The sequence below is a fragment of the Triturus cristatus genome, chromosome 3_1 (assembly GCF_964204655.1).
Source record: "Triturus cristatus chromosome 3_1, aTriCri1.1, whole genome shotgun sequence".
NCBI classification, from domain to species: Eukaryota; Metazoa; Chordata; class Amphibia; order Caudata; family Salamandridae; genus Triturus; species Triturus cristatus.
Window position 1 is genome coordinate 576,448,147 of NC_140583.1, and position 21,008 is coordinate 576,469,154.

The window sequence follows — 21,008 nt, forward strand, 5'->3', positions numbered from 1 at the left end:
ACAGTGCGAGACTGTGACCCAGGTGGGACTGGCCACCTTTTTTATTCCAAGGAGTTAGCTTTGGGAATGTTTTCCACTATGAGGGGAGGACAGCTCATTGGGGATAATTTTGCCATGTTCGTCGCAAAGCGGTAATGGTGCAAGGAGGGCAAGGGAGCGTAAGGCTTGGGGTGCTCTTCACAGCTCTGTGGTGCTCACAGAAGTCACCCAGTCACCCAGGTGAGCGGTGGGAGTATTCGGGTGCTGGGCAAAACGGGGGATTTCTCTCACATTTTATGTTATTAATTGCAGACGGATGCCAGCATACAACAGCTCGCAAGGATATATGAGTCGCTCAGGAATACAGTGAACGGAGCAGCTGTCTGGCGTCATTTGAATAAAGAGGGGTGCAATAAAACATGGAAGCGCTCTCCAGCAAGGTTTCGGCTTCAGGTCCGGTACAGCAGAACTGAGGCTCGGCATTGTGAGCTGGCCGACGGTACCCCACCCAGCCTGGGTCCCCGCTTTAGGGGCCAGGTGAACTGGGAAGATGAATGGCTTGTCATACATTTGTGCACAGGGTGTAATTATGGTTTTTCAGCCAGGTATGCGGAGAGCCCGGCGGGCTGGTCACAATGTTCTTTGCATAGGCAGGGAGTTTGCCTGGAAGAGTGGAGTCGAAATTGTCAGTTTTTGGGACCCTCTCTTTTAGTATAGGGGCCGCCACTGAAGCAGCAGTCAGAGGTTTTGCTAGGAGTGAGGTGCAGAGGATTGATAGGTGGTCCCCAGGCTGCTACAAGCGCTATGTATGGCTGCATATTCTCTAGAGGTTGTGGTGATTTCCTAACTTACGGTTCTTTTTTCTCCCTGGTTTGACTTGCAGTTCCTACATCCTGTCCCGCAAGGGGGAAGCTTGCAGGGTTCGTCATCCGTCAGCATCTATTGTGGACCAGGTGCCCACCTGAGAGTACGGAGAAAAGGACGTGCAGGTTATTGGCCACTCATACATTAAAAAGGTTGCCTTAAATTTTCTTACAGGCAATTAGGAGCTTAGAGCACGGCAGCTCTGTTTTAAATTTTCTTTCCACGGGCAGGGTGGGTTGGGCTTTGGCCAACTCAGGGATATGTGGGTAGGCTTGCTGGGCCAGAATCAAGAACCTCCTGCAGCGTGTATCTTGCATCTAGGAGGGAATGACCTGATGCACCTGGGTAGGAAAGGCGTAGTTGGGACCCTGTTCACAGAAGTTGGGAGGCTGGCAAAGAGACGTCCTGAGGGTTTACTGGTAGAGTCACACATGATTCCCAGGTCTCAGTGGCGCGGGGGCGTGTCCGTGTGGGCCTTGAACCACTCAGAGAAAAGGATCAATAACCGGTTTGATCAATTACTCAGATCCCCGAAATTGCAGGTAATAATACATGGGTGCATCCGGGGGGAGACGCTTTTTTCCTACAGGATGGGGTGCACCTCTCGAAACAGGGTAATGAGCTGTTCATGGACAACTTACTTGCATGGCCAGTGATGGTACGGAGCAGGACATGACCTTTCTCGGAGGCAGAGGGGGGAGGCCAGATAGTCGGTCAACTATACTGGCCTGTGGCGGTAAGCATGATTGGTGAGCATAGTTTTCGGTCCTTAGTGGGCATCACCATTGTCAAATGGGGACGCCCGAGGGGGAGACAGAGGGTCTCTCATGGAACTCCAGGGGTTGTTACAGCTGGTAGGCTGGAAGGGTGCGGGGAGAAAGGAAGTCTTGCTTCCAGTAGGCTGGTTGGCCAATCCCCGTATGCGCATGCGCTCAAGGGCGCAAGGATGCAGCGGCCCCTTTATGGAGTTTAATGTTGAGGGTGTAGGGGGGCAGCGGCGGAGGTATCCATCCGGTAAGCTGGACGCCCTGCGCAAGGTCAGTCCGGTAGGGGTTGGGACCTAGCTTGATCTGGATCTGGGGCCGCCAGTCATTGACCTTGCAGTAGGCTTTAACAGGGATACGTAGAAAGAGAATATCTCAATTGCTTAGCTTTCGATAGGAATGGGTATGTATTAGAAGCATCTTAAGGTTAGCCAATTGACATCTTGTACCTATCAATGTATTGGACTTTCTGCGTATTGTGTACATAATGTAAATAATATTAATTTTAATGTTTGCTTATCTTATGTAATAAAATACGGCCGGGGTTTGCAACTCCTAATCCAAACAATGTGGTGTTTGAATTGTTTGCCTTGGGGGAAAAAGGGGCGGTGAGCCTCATGGGAGCCGGGAGGGTTCCCACCCCAAGGATTCTTGGTAAAGAGGAGGGGGGTTTAGGCAGTACCAGACCATATGCATTATGCACATGATGCAAATGCTGCATTGTTAACTCTGGGTGTCTGCTTGTTGTGGGCACATGATGCAGATAGTGCATTCTTTACAGCCTGTCTGTACTAGGCACATTATGTAAATATTGTATTCCTTACATTCTGAGTGCCACATTTGTACTGCACACATGATGTATATAGTGCATTATTTACAGTTTATCTGAATAAGTGACTATACTCGGCACATATTGTTTTGATGGTGCATTGTTTACAGCTGATCTGTGGGTCTGGCTGCACTAGGCACATTATGTTAGTAGCTCATTGTTTACAGTACGTCTGTTTGCTTGGGCTAGGCTCATGAGATGTACATACTGCACTGTTTACAGTTTGTTTGTGTGTCTTCCTGCATCATGCTTCTGATTACATTTAGTGCATTGTTTTAAATGTGTCTCTAGCTGCATGAGGTAGATGATGTTAACAGTGCATTGTTTAGAGTCTACTGTGTGACTGGCTGCAGTAGGCTAATAGTGCATTGTTTATAGTCTATCTGTCTCCCTGCACCAGGCTCCCGATGTAAATAGTGTCCTCATATAGTCCTGTAAAGTTAACAGTACCTTTTTTACAGGCTGCCTCGCTTCACCAGATTAATGTTGTAAATAGATTGTTGTTCGCACTCTTCTATGCATTTGCCCGCGCAAGGCACATGAAGTAGTGTGTGTGCCAGCACGAAGAGCATGATATAAATAGTGAATTGTGCACTGGCCATCTGAGTATCTGCCTGGAGTAGGTATTTGATATAATGAGTGCACCTATCGCATTTCATCTGTGTATATGCCTAGAGTAGGTATATGATATAATGAGTGCACCTATCCCATTCCATCTGAGTATCTGCCTGGAGTAGGTATATGATATAATGAGTGCACCTATCGCATTCCATCTGAGTATCTGCCTGGAGTAGGTATATGATATAATGAGTGCACCTATCGCATTCCATCTGAGTAGCTGCCTGGAGTAGGTATATGATATAATGAGTGCACCTATCGCATTACATCTGAGTATCTGCCTGGAGTAGGTATATGATATAATGAGTGCACCTATTGCATTCTATCTGAGTATCTGCCTGGAGTAGGTATATGACATAACGAGTGCACCTACTGCATTCTGTCTGTGATCTGCCTGGAGTAGGTATATTATATACTGGGTGCACCTATCGCATTCCATCTGAGTATCTGCCTGGAGTAGGTATATGATATAACGAGTGCACCTATTGCATTCTATCTGTGATCTGCCTGGAGTAGGTATATGATATAATGAGTGCGCCTATTGCATTCTATCTGAGTAGCTGCCTGGAGTAGGTATATGATATAATGAGTGCACCTATTGCATTCTATCTGTGATCTGCCTGGAGTAGGTATATGACATAACGAGTGCACCTATTGCATTCTATCTGTGATCTGCCTGGAGTAGGTATATGATATAATGAGTGCGCCTATTGCATTCTATCTGAGTAGCTGCCTGGAGTAGGTATATGATATAATGAGTGCACCTATTGCATTCTATCTGTGTATCTGGCCGAACTGAGCACATGTTAGTAGCGCATTATTCACAGTCTGTCTGACTACACGTGACACATTATGTAAATGGCCCTCTATTACAGTCTATCTTGCTCTCTACCTAGACTAGACATGTAATGTAAATTGTCCAGTCTTACTGCCTGTGTGTCTGTCTGCACCAACCACACGGTGCAATGAGTGGATTATGTAGAGTCTGCCTGCTATATGCACATTAAATAAATGGTGCATGGTTTACAGCCTGTGTCTGAGTGGTTGCTTGCATTGTGCATGTGATGCAACTACTGCATTATTTACAGCGTTGTCTGCCTGGGGTGGTAGAGTGGGCTAAAGAATGGTGATGGATCAAACCCAGATCTGTTGACTGGGTGTGAGTGTTTGATTGGTTCTGATGCTCCATCCATCACCACCCCCTTTTGTACCGCTTTGTTTGCCATAAGTTGGCAGGGTATGCTCAGACGTGAGTCCCTTGCTCACTTTGCCACTGGATTCAAGCAAGCCCGGCTGAAGACGGCTGAAATGCCAGAAACCGGTCCTAGGAAGCTTGTTTCCGGTCCAGGGAAGGCATGGCATGGCAGTTCGGGCTGGACTCTTCCCATGAGGCACAGGGTCAGACTGATTTGCATATGGCCATGTCTTAACTGGGGTGGTAGAGTGGGCTAAAGAATGGTGATGGATCAAACCCAGATCTGTTGACTGGGTGTGAGTGTTTGATTGGTTCTGATGCTCCATCCATCACCACCCCCTTTTGTACCGCTTTGTTTGCCATAAGTTGGCAGGGTATGCTCAGACGTGAGTCCCTTGCTCACTTTGCCACTGGATTCAAGCAAGCCCGGCTGAAGACGGCTGAAATGCCAGAAACCGGTCCTAGGAAGCTTGTTTCCGGTCCAGGGAAGGCATGGCATGGCAGTTCGGGCTGGACTCTTCCCATGAGGCACAGGGTCAGACTGATTTGCATATGGCCATGTCTTAACTGGGGTGGTAGAGTGGGCTAAAGAATGGTGATGGATCAAACCCAGATCTGTTGACTGGGTGTGAGTGTTTGATTGGTTCTGATGCTCCATCCATCACCACCCCCTTTTGTACCGGTCTGCCTGCTGTAGGCACATAAATAAATAGTGCATGGTTAAAAGTCTGTCACCCAGCCTGTGCTAGACACATGATTTAAATAATACATTGCTTTAATATACAGGCGGGTCTCGCTGCACTAGGCACATGATGCTAATAGTGAATTGTTTACAGTCTATCTCCTTGTGTGACTGCACCAGGCACATGCTGCTAATAGCCAGGACCACTGGAATTATGCGATTTTGTGGCTGCTGTGTTTCCCTCATATTGATGGAAAGGCCGCATTTCCCACATAATCAGGCTCCAGCAACATCAGATTTCACAACAAAAATAGTTTCTAGCTCAAATGGATGAAAAGTTACTAAAAATGTGTCAACACATCTTGCCACACAGTGGAAGGCCTTTCTCAAAGGTTAACTGGCTACCTTTCTATTGCTTATTGCTATATATATGGGTGCTATACCAATATTAATAAAGTGAAACCTATGCTCAGACAATATTAACAAGCGTATAAATGTCAAAATAATCAACTGATACTATCACAAAATGTGCTGCATTACGCCGCATAATTTGCCATTTCTCGCTATATGCTTTGGTCAAACCCTGAAGCATAATTTCATCCTTTCCTGACACATAAATCCAGTGGCCCTGCTAGTAGTGTGTTGTTTACATTCTGTGTCTGACTGCACCAGGCACAATACTAACTGTGCATAGTTTACATTCTATCAGTGTCTGACTGCACCAGGCACAATACTAACTGTGCGTAGTTTACATTCTATCTGTGTCTGACTGCACCAGGCATATGATACAAATAGTGCGTTGTTTACATTCTATCTGTGTCTGACTGCACCAGGCACAATACTAACTGTGCGTAGTTTACATTCTATCTGTGTCTGACTGCACCAGGCATATGATTCAAATAGTTGTTGTTTACATTCTATCTGGGTCTGACTGCACCAGGCATATAATACAAATAGTGCGTTGTTTACATTCTATCTGTGTCTGACTGCACCAGGCATATGATACAAATAGTGCGTTGTTTACATTCTATCTGTGTCTAACTGCACCAGGCACATCATTCAATCAGGATTTGTAGAGCGCGGCTGCTTCACCAGTGAGGGTCTCGAGGCGCTGTGGGATCATGCTGCTAGTAGTCAGGGCCGGCTCTGGGGTGGTGCGATCGGTGCAGCTGCACCAGGCGTTGACTTGGGTGGGGGTGTCATTTTTGAAAATGTGTATTAACATTTTAAAAGCACCTGCTACCTCGTTCCTGGCCTCCAACATCTTTCAGACATCAATTAAAATGTCAAGAGATTGAGGAGTCCAGTGATTAATCACCTTCCTGGAAAGAGACTGGAGGTTTGTCTAGTGAAAGTTTTGACTCATCCTAAGGTAGCGCAGAGGGTTAAAATGCCTGCTGCTAAGAACCTGTAACATGAAGATAACTGAAGTACATATAATGTAAATAGGTCAGTGGGTTGCTGCTTCTGTAAGAGAGCTCCTTTTGTTACTTATCGTTTACAAGTCAAAATGCTAATATAGAACATTGAGCCATTAACCATCACCCTAGAGCTGCTGCAAACTGCAAGGTATATGTTAGAGCTATATGTTTTTTTGCCCAGTCTGTAATTATCCTAATTTTGTGACAAGGGTTCATTTGGGTAGAAAATAATTCTTATTATGAAAGAGAACCCCTACCAATGATGTTACGTTTTAAATTCTGAATGTGTGCCTTTCCTGAATAAGAACTTTAACTATATTGCCTACCAGTATCGATGACATGTCACTCCTACACTACACCTTGGAGTACTGTCTGAGGTAACATTTTCTATACACTGATTTACACTCATATGATTGTTTCTGTGCAATGTGTGTGTGTTGTAAAGTGCTCTGACACCTTACACTGGTATGAGTGGTGCTATAAAACTAAATGAATCTGAGAGACAGAGGTTATGGAGACTTGAGAGGCACTGTTAAAGGGTGCTAGCGAGGGAATCCATGGCAGAGGTGGTCACTGGTGGGGCGCCACCATCGCTAAAGCCGCCCCTGCTAGTAGTGCGTTGTTTACATTCTATCTGTGTCTTACTGCACCAGGCAGGCACATGATACTAATAGTGCGTTGTTTACATTCCATCAGTGTCTGACTGCACCCGCCCCATGATACTAACAGTGCATTGTTTAAAGCCTGCTTGCACCAGGCTTGTGATGGAAACAGTGCATTGTACACTCTACCTGCGTTTCTGCTTGCAACCTGTGTTTGGTTGTAAATGATACACCGATGCACATAATGAAGATCTTGCTGATAAACGAGACATGTACAAAGGGAGAGCTAGCCCTGCTAGTTTTGTTATCTTCAACAAGGCATGTAATATGATGTATCGGCAGCAAGGATGTGTTTGACAAAGAAATGTGTCAACCCTTTTCTAGGATAGTACCGTGGGCTCTTTTTGAATGAGGTTCTCAGTAGCAGTCTTCTTAAGTAAGTAGTGACTTCTGTTTCGTGCTCGTTTTGACTAAATTGTAAGTGAGTTGACATATTACTGCTCAGTGCATCCCTTCCCGCCTGGAAGCACTTAGAAACAAGCAAGTTCCAATGTTAAGCCTACAGTATTAAAACAAGCATTTGCAATGCAATAGGTCTCGCATTTACGAGAGTTTGTGCTATTGGCATTGTAAGCGACAGTGCCATTTATTTATGTGTTGTTTTTAAAACAGATAAATAAAAGGCATTGTCATTTACAATGCCACTATCTTCAATTCTCGCAAATGCGAGACCTATTGCATGGCTAATGCGTTTGGCACCTGTGCTATAATTTTTTTTTTAAAGCATTAGGAGAGAGAGTGTCCACAAAGCTATTTGAGAAACTATTCCTCAGAGGCTGTAATTAAAGCCTACCGAATAACAACATACGTAACATGGGGTGTCGACATGGGAGGTTACAAAATGATGGTTGGTGGTAGTTCCGGGCGGGGAACAGCCATTTCAACGCTGTTTTTACCACGCGTTGCAATTACATTGCATGCGTTACAATGCATGCGATGTTACAACGTGTGGTAAAAACCACGCATACCATTACATCGCATGTGCTTTTCCAACGCATGCGATGTAATGGCTATCCACGTTGTTGTGAGGAAACTGAGGCTGTTTCCTCAAAACGACATGGACCTCTGACGACGCAGGAACCGGGAGCAGAGACGGCGACGCTGGAACCACGAGGAAAGAGGTAAGGCTGATTGTGCTTGGGGTGGGGGTAATGGTTAGGGTAGGGTAGTGTCGTGGTGGGAGTAGTATGGGTAGTGTAGTAGTGTTTTAGGGTAGTGTAGGGGTGGGAGTAGTGTTGTAGTGTAGTATTTTAGGGTTTAGGGTAGTGTAGGGGTGGGAGTAGTGTGGGTAATGTTGTAGTGTAGTGTTTTAGGGTAGTGTAGGGGTGGTTGTAGGTTGGCTAGTGTAGTAGGGTTTAGGGTAGTGTAGGGGTGGGAGTAGTGTGGGTAGTGTAGTAGTGTTTTAGGGTTTAGGGTAGTGCAGGGGTGGGAGTAGTGTGGGTAGTGTTGTAGTGTAATAGTGTTTTAGGGTTTAGGGTAGTGTAGGGGTGGGGGAGTGTGGGTAGTGTTGTAGTGTAATAGTGTTTTAGGGTTAGGGGCAGTGTAGGGGTGGGAGTAGTGTTGTAGTGTTTTAGGGTATTGTAGGGGTGGGAGTAGTGTGGGTAGTGTTGTATTGTTTTAGGGTTTAGGGTAGTTTAGGGGTGGGAGTAGTGTGGGTAGTGTTGTATTGTTTTAGGGTTTAGGGTAGTGTAGGGGTGGGAGTAGTGTGGGTAGTGTAGTGTGGTAGTGTTTTAGGGTTAGGGGCAGTGTAGGTGTGGGAGTAGTGTGTTGTGTGGGGTTGTCACTTACCTTGCATACTTTTACCACGAGTATAGCTTTACCACGCATGCCTTGCGTTGTAATGGCATGCGTGGTAAAGGCATACTCGTGGTAAAAGTATGTGATGTAATGGCATGCGATGTCATTTACATCGCGTAGTAATACCCGCGTTGTAATGGCACGCGTGGTATTAGTATGCGATGTAATGACATACATCCGTTCCGGGCGGTGGTTAATGTAGGCTGGTCCTGGCTTGTGTAGATCCTTGTGTGCGTAGATCAGCAGCTTGAATTGGCATCTCTTCTGTACAGGAAGGCAGTGGAGTTTCCTGGGGTGGGGTGTGTTGTGGGTTCATCTGGGAAGGCTGAGGATGAGTCTGGCTGCAGCGTTTGGTATGGTCTGAAGTCTCTGTAGAAGGTGTGAGGTGATTTCAATGTAGGGGGCATTGCCGTAGTCCAGTTGGGTGGTGATGAAGGCTTGTGTCACGGTGCGTCTCTTATAAGTATGGCGCATTACTGCCCTTTTATTTTGGCGCATGGCCGCGCCGCAGAAAGGCTTGCTGCTCTGCAGTGCATCAAAATATAGTAAATGAGCCCCTCAGTGTCAGCCAGACTTTGCGTTATTTTGGAACCTCACAGCCTAACGAAAAGGAGACAGGAGCTGCAAACGGTCACATAAAGACATACATACACACACTGTTGCCTTTCTTATTACAAAAAAGCCCATTCTGAACCCTGAAAGGACTTCCCAGCAAGATCCCAGCCAAAGGTATGGCACTGCACCCATATGTGTATTTTTACATTTGTTAATTTGCCTTTGTTTCATTGGCAACTACGCAGTGAGAGAGAAGAATGCTTGTAGGACAAGTCGACACATGACTTGTACAAATCTGCAGCTGCTTATAGTCCAGAAATGTCCTACTTTATAACAAAGACATCCAAAATAACCAAGTGAAGGACAGTGGAGTCGAAAGAGGCCACTTTAACATTCTCTTCTTAACTCTCCAATGGGCAAGTACATTTTATTCAGTAACCAAAATTAAGTAAGTACCGTTTTAATTGCGACGGTAATTGTTATTTCAGAAGAAATAGTAAATCTACCTATAACTATGGGAGAACTGGGAGAGCGTTGGGCAGCCCACTGCACTAGGATTCAGGAGTAGTGACACGAAGCGGCCTCTCGCTCTGCTTTAAGCAAACGCAGAATGGGGCAACAGAATCTATGACTGAAATGAATGGACAGAGTGCCAGTGGGTTAGTGCTGGAACATAATACACCCCAATGTGCAGTCCTGCTTTGCTCTATGGCAGCTTGCATGAAAAACAAGCATTGGGAAGAACTATCATTCTTGGCTTGGCAAGGTTGTGCAACTGCTTGTTGTTTTAATTGCAACCATGTGCCGCAAAAAGAAAAAAAAACATGACGCCACCTAAGCGTGGTTGCGTATGCTTGCAATAAAAATATTAAACCGAAATATAATTCACTGATGTGGCTGTTTACCACTGATGTTTTTAAATAACAAGCATTTTGATTGCACTTTATTATTTGTGAACTAGACAACAGTAAACCACCACCTAACCAAACACTCAAACTACAGGCAGCTTCTACATTACAATATCACTTAAAAACTTTATAATAATGTCTTCAAAAAGGAGGCAGAAGATAAATCACCGAAGATAAAGGAACTATTTCTAGGCGGATGTGCACGATGTACACAGTCTTTGTGCAATCACTCAAAGTGAAGGGAGCCAGTGGTAAAAATGAGCGGATGCATTCGCCCATGCTGTGTGTTCTGATGGGTGGAGGCAAAATGTACGTGTATTATGTTTGATTTTAAAATAAATAGCGAAAAACGGGAAACATACATCGCATGCCATTACAATGCGGTCATTAAAAGGACTACGTTGTTGCATCGTTAACAATTACATCGCAAGTCGTTACAATGACTTGCTCTAGGGGGCAGAAGGTGTTGGATTTACAATCCCTGCTGTTGCACAACTGGAGTAGGAATAATAAATTATACTATTCCTAAATCCAGCGCGCCCCCTACAGCAAGTCATTCTAACGACTTGTGATGTAATGGTTCACTATGTAACAACCGATCGTAACAACCACATTGTAATGGCATGCGATGTATCGCATGCGTAATAAAGACATATATTCCTCTGTATGAAAACACTACCACAAGAAGCCATCACGCTCGACCTGACAGCACTACCTGTTGTCATATTCACATTTCTATGACGGAAGCAGAGCTTTGTTTATTACAGAGAAAACCAGGACCCTCTTATTAAGGATCCACTGTAAGGAAACCATCCAAGAGCTGGAAATGTAAACATTTAACCTTTCTCCTACTCTTTTCAACTTCACCTTAGCGAGCAGCCTGCCGAATCCAAAAAGACCGTATAAATGAACCGAGAACAAGCTCATCTTTGAATATACTTGGTGCAGAACATCACAGGGAAACAACTCCGTCCTGAAGTACTCTGCGCGCGCAGGCTCGCCTCGGCTGAAAGGAGGAGCTCGAAGAACGTCTTCAAGCCCCTGTAAGCAGGTGGCGGGAGAATTATCTTCTATTCAGTTTTTGGGGGGAAATAGGAGGACCCAGTTCGATGGCGAACATTATGGGATCTTCAAATATGTTCTCCGTTTTCACAAGAGTATGATCTTTTTCACAGACGCTTTCCCACCTAAAACGCATCTACGCGTCACCTCTTACTGACAAGCTGCCAGAAGACCAAGAGCAGCGCCAGACTGTCATAGCGGTGCATTAACTGCATGGACGGACTGCTTTTGAGGGAGTATGAGGCTCTGATTTTGTTACCAAAATCACACAATGTCATGTACATGGTTGTCTTCTCTGGGCGTAGAATCTCCAATAAGAATTCCTTAACTAGCTTGAGCTGTCCACTGTACTCCTGCGAATCCATGGCTCGTGCACCTGCAGTGCACGTGGGTTCAGACTGATAAAGGCCTAAGTCAGTCAGTCAGTCAGTCTGTCTGTCTGTCTGTCTGTCTGTCTGTCTGTCTGTCTGTCTGTCTGTCTGTGTTTCTGTCTGTCTGTCTGTCTGTCTGTCTGTCTGTCTGTCTGTCTGCCTGTCTGTCTGTCTGTCTGTCTGTGAAGCAGTCAGGATAAGTAAAAGGTTTTGTGTTTTCAACCAGCGCCCCACCATTTTGTGTTACAACACTGATGTAAACATGCTGTAAGTGTCAGAATAGGGTAACACCTACTGTAACTTCCGCACTACCCACAAGGACAGACACACTCACCTATTTAGTCACCACTGTGTTACCCTTTAGAACCCCACAACCCGCCCTACAGTATTATGGTTTACACTTTACTCTCCTTAGTCCCATGGCCCCATACAGAATCATGCTGCTCACAGATGGGTATTATAATGCCCCTTAACAATGTCCTGCCTTAATGCATGTTGGCTTTATATCCACTGGGCATCTTTTACATGTTGATGTCTTATCAGCCTCAGTGAAGTGCAGAGTTTATGGGCCTTCTGTTACTCATAAGCCAGCGTTTAGCGCCTTGCGGTTTATTGAACCAGAATGTATTGGTGCCGGCTTTCTTTCTAACAGCTGATCCCACACCCATGAGTCCTTTACTGCTCCTAAATTATATGCAATTGGGATTTACAGTCGCGTCACGTGGTGTATACACACTTTGGCCCATCCTTCGAGGTCTCTCGGGTGCATACCAGATGCTGGATGGTTGGCCCTGGAGGAAGACAGAGCTTTTAAAAGCAGTGGGCAAACAGCACTCCGCCCTGGCCTTTAACACAAAGGGCTGAAATGGACGGACAAGGCACATTCCTCCTTGCCATTATTTTACTCTTACCTTCTTAAAACCAGACGAGGCACACCAAACCTCCCCGTCTCAAGGAAGTCTGCTCGATGGGCTAGACATTGCCGGTATCCTGATATACGCCATAAATGTTCCATGGTAGGATAACCTTATGAATATCAGTGGCAAATGTATGGTACATATTTCTAATGCTGACAGTGTTATGTCTCGCATCACAAACCGGACTGTGTGTTGCCGGGCACAGATCTCAGCAGGGGCAGGTGGACTTCCGTGGATATTTTCAAGGCGCCTAATTTGGGGGATTCTCAATAACTTCAATATTATTCAGGCCATTAAAAGTCTACAATGCGTCTACACACCCACATTACCTGCATGTGCACAGATTTGTTGGAAACAACGGTCTTATTGAATGCTTGGCCTTTTTATTGACACTGGCAGCAATCAAAAGATAGAGATTGTCAGGAGATTGTATAGTTGCAGGCGAGGAGGGTGAAACAATTACCAAAAGAGGTCTTCAAGCTTTGGCGTGCACTGCCAGGTGGATAGGGCACTGCAAACAACAGCCGAGGACAGACTTTCCCCTTTCACTCACGTTTTCAAGGTTATTTTGAACAAGGGTGGAGGTGCTGACAGCCAAATTTAAAATGCTGTTGGACTATATGGGATGGAAAAGGACAGCCCTGATGAAGACGGGGCGGCAAGCTTAGGGTGAGACTTACTAGAACACGGAGCCTGATTCGCAAAGATTTTTCAGTTACTAGGAGGGGCTTACGCTTGAATTTCCAGAAGTAGTGGCACCAACATATAATATTAATAATAACTTACTTTATGTGCCCTTCATGCTGAACTTCTGCTCTTTTCAGTGCTTTAAATGGAACCAGAGAAGTTCTGGAACTCACTATTCCAAGTGCCTGTTTCCTCTCAAGAAGAACTGGTTCTCTCCCATTAAATGTATTGCAGCACTGCTGAAAAGTATAGGCACCCCCCCTAATAAATGAAAGAAGTGTGGGCACTCAGCACCGGACAGTAAGTATCTGCCCATTAGAAGCACTGGCCTATGTCGAAGTTCTGTACACACCTGGTGTGGCCGTTACCCAGTTTAATCATCCTCAATGTAGGACCTTGAAAGGCTGAGGCCGCTTTGCTGGAATTCATCCTCAGCATTGCCGCAGATGCCAGCAGTGAGCATTTAGCTCAGTAAGCCTCCTTTCCAGTTTGTGGCATTCTATACAATTCGGACCCTCAGTGCCCGCTCCGGGTATCTGTAGTTTGTGCCACAGTTAAACTGTACAAGTCAGTGCTTTATCTGTAAGAAAACATAAGTGCCAGAGCCCTTCTCGGGAGGACACTGCAGCCGGCACCACTCACTACCCGTGCCAGCGCTGCCAATTACAGAACCAACACAAGTACTAACCATCGCAATGCTACAGGTGTGACAATTTAAACTGCCCCAGGCCACCCACAGCTATAATAATGGCATAAGCAACATATGTTATATTCATTTTTGAAGTATATTGACTTATGAAACACTGTTGTTGTGCTGATATCAAAATTTGACAGACAGCGCCACCACATGATGGACTGTCACTAGATCTGATACTGAAAATTAAGTGCCAGTGCCGAGCACAGGAAACCACCAGGTCAAATTAAGCACTGGTACAGGGTAGCTGTTAAAAACGGCCAGTGATATCCGAAGACTGGGTGAAGGGCCTAGAGTATTTGTTCTCTGAAGTTGTTATACCTAGTGCAGTGAGGAGTAACAGAATCTGTATCTTCCTACAAACGTGTTGTCACAGCACAGCTCACCTTGAAGGTGCTTTTTATACAAATCCAGACAATGCATGAGACACGGTCCCACGCGTTCCCTGGTCCCAAAGGTGAACAGAGTGATAGAAAGTGTACAATACCTCCAGTGTGTCTGGAGAGAAGAACAACTAGAGAAATACCACTTTCTTCCCCTCAGAGTCATCCAACTAACTTGCACCAGTGACACATTGAAACCTTTACCACCACCTGTCTGTTTGACAATATTACAATTGACGTAAGAAGCACACATTAGAAGCACTCCCTTCATTCGATCTGCCCTCACCGCCCAATTGCCCTGGTACACTTTATTTCAATCCTGGTGTTGTCCAGGGCTGCTTAAATGTAACTCGAGCCTGAACTAGGTACATTTTTTGAGCCCCCTTACTTATTTAGGTCTGGCCTCTGAAGCAGCATTAGCTGTTTTGCCAGACTACTGTTTTTCGCGAATATATGTCTTTATTACGCACGCGATACATCGCATGCCATTACAATGCGGTTGTTACGACAGGTTGTTACATAGCGAACCATTACATCACAAGTCGTTACAGTGACTTGCTGTAGGGGGCGCGCTGGACTTAGGAACAGTATAATTTACTATTCCTACTCCAGTTTGTGCAACAGCAGGTAAGGTGTTGGTTACACCTTCTGCCCCCTACAGCAAGTCGTTGTAACGACTTGCGATGTAATTGTTCTCGATGTAACAACGCGGCGTTGTAACGACCGCGTTGTAATAGCATGCGATGTATCACATGCGATGTAAACGATGTTTCCCATACAGAGGACCCTACCCAGCACCTGATAAACAAGGGGTTTCAGGGACTACAGGCAGGTTCAAAGTTAATCAAGACTAAACACTTAAACTCCCCTGCGGGGCCAGCCCCATGCCACTCCCAGAATTCTGTCCATGTGAAGTCGTTTCCAGTTTTGCAACGTTAGTGGAATACAAATCCGCCCATCTGTTAGTTGTTGCGCGTACACAAGATGAAACAAGGCCAGGTGACCGCCTGCACTGCCTCCAAGATGCAGCTGTCCTAAATCAAGCACTGGCATAGATGGCCTTCAGGAAACTCAGAGTAACTTTGGAAAATAAATGGATTGTGGCACAGACTGGGCTGGAACTCAGCACTGTCAAGTTATTTCGATATTAACCAGCAACTTGTGACATCCTGCAACAAACAAGTGTCCAGGAAGGTGAGGACACGCTGAGGGGGATGGGCCAGGCTGACGAGCATCCTCGCACGTCTTGTGGTTCATGATTTAGGGCGATGGCGAAGCTCGCCCCACCCCCAGTCAGCAGCACCTTTATAGGAGGTAAAGCGGGAACTGAATGTGGTTAGATGTCCAGTTACATTAACAGCATCTTATGTAACACGAAATCTTCTCACTGCTGTAGAATAAGTGTTAGGAGGAAATGCTGAGTCAGCCACAATTCTAAATGATTGTTCTCCTTTTTGATAACTAAACATTATGATATGCAGTTTGCACAGATCTCTGCAGCTGGCGCCCAGTTCTTGAGCTACCTCTCGGCTTTCCTTTCGTGTAGGGCTTTCCTATCAGTGCGGCCCAATTTTGTCCATTTCGACAGATGGGATTTTTCTGGCTTGAGTTTATATCTGCCGAGACCCCTAAGCCCCGGTGCTGAGCTCTCAGCTGTTGTCAAGGATAGTGCTGGGGGCTACATTGTCCATCTTGCTCAAACCTACACGAGGGGAAAACATACTTAAACGCGTCTATTTTTGTTGTACTGTTTTGACCGGTTCTTCGAAGCTGTAAGGAAATGAAAAGACGGCTTTGGCACAGCCGAAGCTCAAGCCCTGCAGGTGGCGCTGTGGTTTACCTAATCTTCTTGCGCATTCTCCAGTATACATCAACTGCAACCGAAAACCGCCTCGGGGGCGTCGGATTTAGCTGCCGTACAACCCCCATTAAAATCTCAATTTGGGAAAATTGATTCTCCGTCCGAGCAATTGCGATGCGATTACTGCAGCGGGCAGCAATCAGAAATTTCATCTGTGCCTCTCCAAACTCGTGTGCCGAGGCTGTGCGTGACACCAGCCCACCGGGGCCCTCAGTGCAGCAATCAGAAATCTCTTCTCTGCCTCCGTAAACTCGTGTGCCGAGGCTGTGCGTGACACCAGCCCACCGGGGCCCTCAGTGCAGCAATCAGAAATCTCTTCTCTGCCTCCGTAAACTCGTGTGCCGAGGCTGTGCGTGACACCAGCCCACCGGGGCCCTCAGTGCAGCAATCAGAAATCTCTTCTCTGCCTCCGTAAACTCGTGTGCCGACGCTGTGCGTGACACCAGCCCACCGGGGCCCTCAATTCATTAATCAGAAATCTCATCTGTGCCTCTCCAAACTCGTGTGCCGATGCTCTGCGTGACACCAGCCCACGGGGCCCTCAGTGCAGCAATCAGAAATCTCTTTTGTGCCTCTCCATACTCGTGTGCCGAGGCTGTGCGTGACACCAGCCCACCAGGGCACTCGAGGTCGAAATCACAAAATTCCTCTCTGCCTCTCCAACCTCGCGTGTAGAACCTGTGTGTGACACCAACCCGTCCGAGCCCTCAGTGTACTAACAACTGATTATAACACACGACCGGCCACGGTCTCGGCTTCGTAGCGCTCAAAATAACAGGTATCTTTCGGCTACTTGATCATTCCATGTCACTCGAGACGCCTGATGTCTCGTCTCGGCCGAATGCATGCTGGGAGTTGTAGTCGTCATATCCATTGGCCTTGTGCATTAGGTTGCACTGACTTTTACAAGGCCCAGGTCTGGAAAGGAGGTGTCCTGGGAGACGTGGAATCACATGCCAAACTATGAGTATTGTATAACTCATGGCTACTCATTTTTTGACAAATGAAGGGCAAAAGGCTAGGGAAGAACACATGGTAAAATGACCTGGATTACCAAACCCACCAGGTATTCCTTTTTCCACCCCTGTACAGCTATATCGTTCAGTCAACCTGAAACACGTGTCCAGCAGTTGATTTCTTCTGCTAATCAGCACACCTATGTCATTTGATTGTAACCATAATTGGCAAGCATCAAACACCACATCCACAGACAGCTCAAGACCAGGAGCCCAACGTGATCACATGCCGGCATATTGCACTAAAAGTTAGTGTTTCAAAAGAAAGCAGCTATCAAGGGCCGAGGCCAGAGTGAGACGTGAACCAGGGCGTGGGGCTCACACCTGCGTGGGCAATGAGTGATATTTGATTTGCGTGGCAGATACTTAGGAAAACCTAGCAAGGCTCGCATCCCTTTTCTTATACACCATCTCTAGGCACAAATCATGCTCAATGCTGTCAATTCAATTGTCAAGGCAGGGGATGGTAAAATTGGCATTTTATGTAATATTTGGCTTGTGGGTGTAGCGCCCGTCTGGTGCATGTCACACATTTGAATGGGAAGTAAGGCAGGATTCCATTCACACATGTTCTTTGCGTTGTCTGTGTGGTTTTGTCTGTCTTTCCCCTGATGACTGTAACAGGTGTGACCTTGTGCAAGCAGGTCTGGTGCTGCAGCACTTCATGAACCGCACGGTGATAGCTGGAGCAGACGCCGGAGACGACTCCTAATGTCGCAGCCACGTGCATCGTATTTTGCTTTTAAGCATACCCCATAAAAAATAATATTTTGAGGAAAATCAATCAAAAATTGTGTAGACTCAACGATAAGAGGAAATGACAGATATGCTTTACTTCTGATCTTTGTCGGAAACCGTGTCCATTTAGACTTCTGGGAAAATATTGAAATATTTAGCAACTGAGCCCCCACTAAACACACCTGGAGGCGGGACGATGGGGAAAGGGCTCTTGGATTCCATCTATTTGAGGCTTCGGAAGCTGATGCACTGCGCCATTTTTAGCATCCGATATTCGCCCCTACCAAAAGGACCCACCCTGCGCTCTTTGGACCACTCTTTGTGCTCCGCCGGAACGCCGATAGAGAGTTCATTGCCATCGTACTCAAACATACTCTGGAGAGCATGTCTTTAGGTATTGCCATGTTCGCAGGAAAATGCGGCACATTTTATGCACTAATTACATTGTGATAAAAAACAAGTCACACGTTGTATGTAAGTGATTTTAACATTCCTAAGACCCTTTATTTGCTTATGTTTGCAACAGAGGTGATAACAACCAAACAGAATAACCTTCAAAGTGAAAGCATATATGTTTCACACGTGCCGCAGTATCTACTCAGAAATATGTCCCTGAAAATACCTGTGCATGAATTGAATTGTGCCTACAGAAAAAAGAGAGGGGAAACAGAGACTGACTCTATGCCTTTCATCCTCACCACTTTAATTAGGCCATAACAAATCAGCTAATATATATACTACTAGAAGCCGACAGCGGGGCATGCAGCGCTATGTACATGACTGCCAATAAAGGAAAGCAACTGTAACCGAAATGCGAGTCGGCGCTGAGGTTGGATAAATCCTGAAGGTGTTTCAGTGTTACCGAATCTGGTGGCGACTGTGGGTGCCGGGTGCAGGTACAGCTCCTCGGAACCACGCCGTAAAAATAACAAGGCGACCATGCACATCCCATTGGAACGGGCTCATGTGAAGAGGCACGCGATTCTCCCACAAGTTTAAAGGCTCCGACGCAGCATTCCACTGCAAAAATCGCCTTTCTGCTCCACGCGCGGCAGCTCCCAAGCCTGGAATTTGATGAAACTGACACGCGAAACCAGAATACGAAAATTATCTGCAAATATGGCTCGCGGTGTCTATTACAAAATATTAAATCAGGGGCACTGACTTGGGAGGGGGCGAATAATAATAATACACCAACGTGTTATTAATTTCCTTAGAGGTGTAGCATTGGCACTGGCATGCAACTTCTGGATCAAAACAGTTGTACATATGACCATATGATACCATGGACTGTATTGGAGTGATTTACACATACCAGGTGGCTGCGCGTAGTGTGAGTTGGGCATGTCCTTGTATGAAATAAATCAGCACATGTGTGTGAAAACCGCACACACATACTTATGCTCGCAACACACCTTTGAAACTAGACCCACTGCAATGTTAGAGACCATTGCTTAAATTGCGAAAAATGTCCATCTGTACAGTACGTGGCAGGTGGTCCTATCCATTGCCGTTTTCCAAATCCAGCCGCTATGAACATGACCCCTCGTGAGGCCAGGTCCTAAAGATACCAAGTCCGGAAACTTGACCCAAGCCACCTTGGTCTGCATTTAGTGTAACAAGAAACGGAACGCTGCATTAGACCTGCCGCTCCTAGGGTCCAAGACCCAGACTAGAAAACGGGAAACTGGCGCTTTCAGACACTGCATTCTGGGTCACTGGCCCCTGCATGCAATGTCTGCACTCGGGCCCTAACAAACTCACATACTGGGCGTCAAGTTGCCCTAGAAAGTAGCCACTGAAGTTCAGAACTGTGGGACTTGAGTATCGAGGGGCTGGATGTCTGTTTGCCTCCCTGGGTGCGAGCCAGTCCCATCATAAGCATGTTCATTTCCGGAAAACTCGCCGAGCTCTCGCCAGTGCACCCTTGAAATTGACCTTCTCGTGCCAGCCAGACCCCACCAAATTCAGCGTCGGCGAAAATGACTCTGCATGTCAGTGGCTGAAGCAGAGACTGGCACACCTGACCTGAGACTCCTCAAGCCGCTTAAAAAACACAAATGAAGCAGGGAAACAGCGTCTCAGATTCCCAACAGCGCATCTGTTGAATTCGCCTTCCTTCCCTGTATCATTTTTCAGATACTGAACGTTGCAACATTGCTTGGCTCGGGCAGGGAGATCGCACCACACAGAGACGTGTGCACCCACATGCACACAGCCCCCCGCTTCAGGAAGAGGTGTGCACGTGGAGACTGTCCACCTGAGTCCCACGTCCCTTCCACCCTGCTCGGAGAGTGATCGCAGCACCGACAACCACCCCCTTCCACCTGCTTACCTTGGCGGCTGCATCAGCCTCTGCGGCCCTCTGGGGTGGGGGAGGGATGACCTCAGCGCCGAGGACTGGGGCTCAGAGTTCCGTCCGGGGATGGCTGCACCCCCCTGCCATAGATATCCGCCGAGCGTCTGTCTGGGTGTGCGCCGCACGTCAGACGCGGGGCACGCGGGGACTGCGCCGCCGACTCCCCTGCATGTCTACCGCAGACGCGCTGGCTGTGGCGCGAGGCAGGGTGTGAAAGGAGAGTGATTTGCCAGGCTCTGCTCCAGCAGACAGATAGCTGAGGAGACAGACAGCGCTCCCCTCCCCGCCACCCCCCTCTGCCCCGCGCGCTGGTGTGAAAAGGTTAGTTAACGCGCGCGGGAGGGAGAGCACGGGGTAAATACAGCAGCTGAGGGATCCGGAGGAACGGGGGGAGGGGGGAGCAGAAACACCGGGATACTTGCCTCGCCCTCCCTTTTTTCAGAGCTTCTTCACACTGAATGCTGATAGACGAGGTGGAGGAACTGAACAGCGGACAGGTTGTTGGTGTATTTCACACGAGGTGTGCCGCAGTGCAAGACACAACAACCGCGGAAATGACACGCGAACACTTTAAGGCACAGTGGATTGAAAATTGAGCTTTGTTTAATCATATAATCTGAAGATAATGGCCTGGTCTTCATTTTGG

General features: G+C 46.7%; 1 protein-coding gene across 1 annotated transcript in view; it reads right to left on the reverse strand.

Moving 5' to 3' along the window:
• Positions 1 to 20,724, reverse strand: part of RGMA (repulsive guidance molecule BMP co-receptor a) — an 85,043-nt gene extending 64,319 nt beyond the window's left edge. The window contains exon 1 of the mRNA XM_085644498.1: positions 20,339 to 20,724. Within this exon, the coding sequence (XP_085500624.1) occupies positions 20,339 to 20,352 (14 nt within the window). The 5' untranslated portion in view covers positions 20,353 to 20,724. The remainder of the gene's footprint in view (positions 1 to 20,338) is intronic.
• Between the last annotated feature and the right edge of the window lie 284 nt (positions 20,725 to 21,008).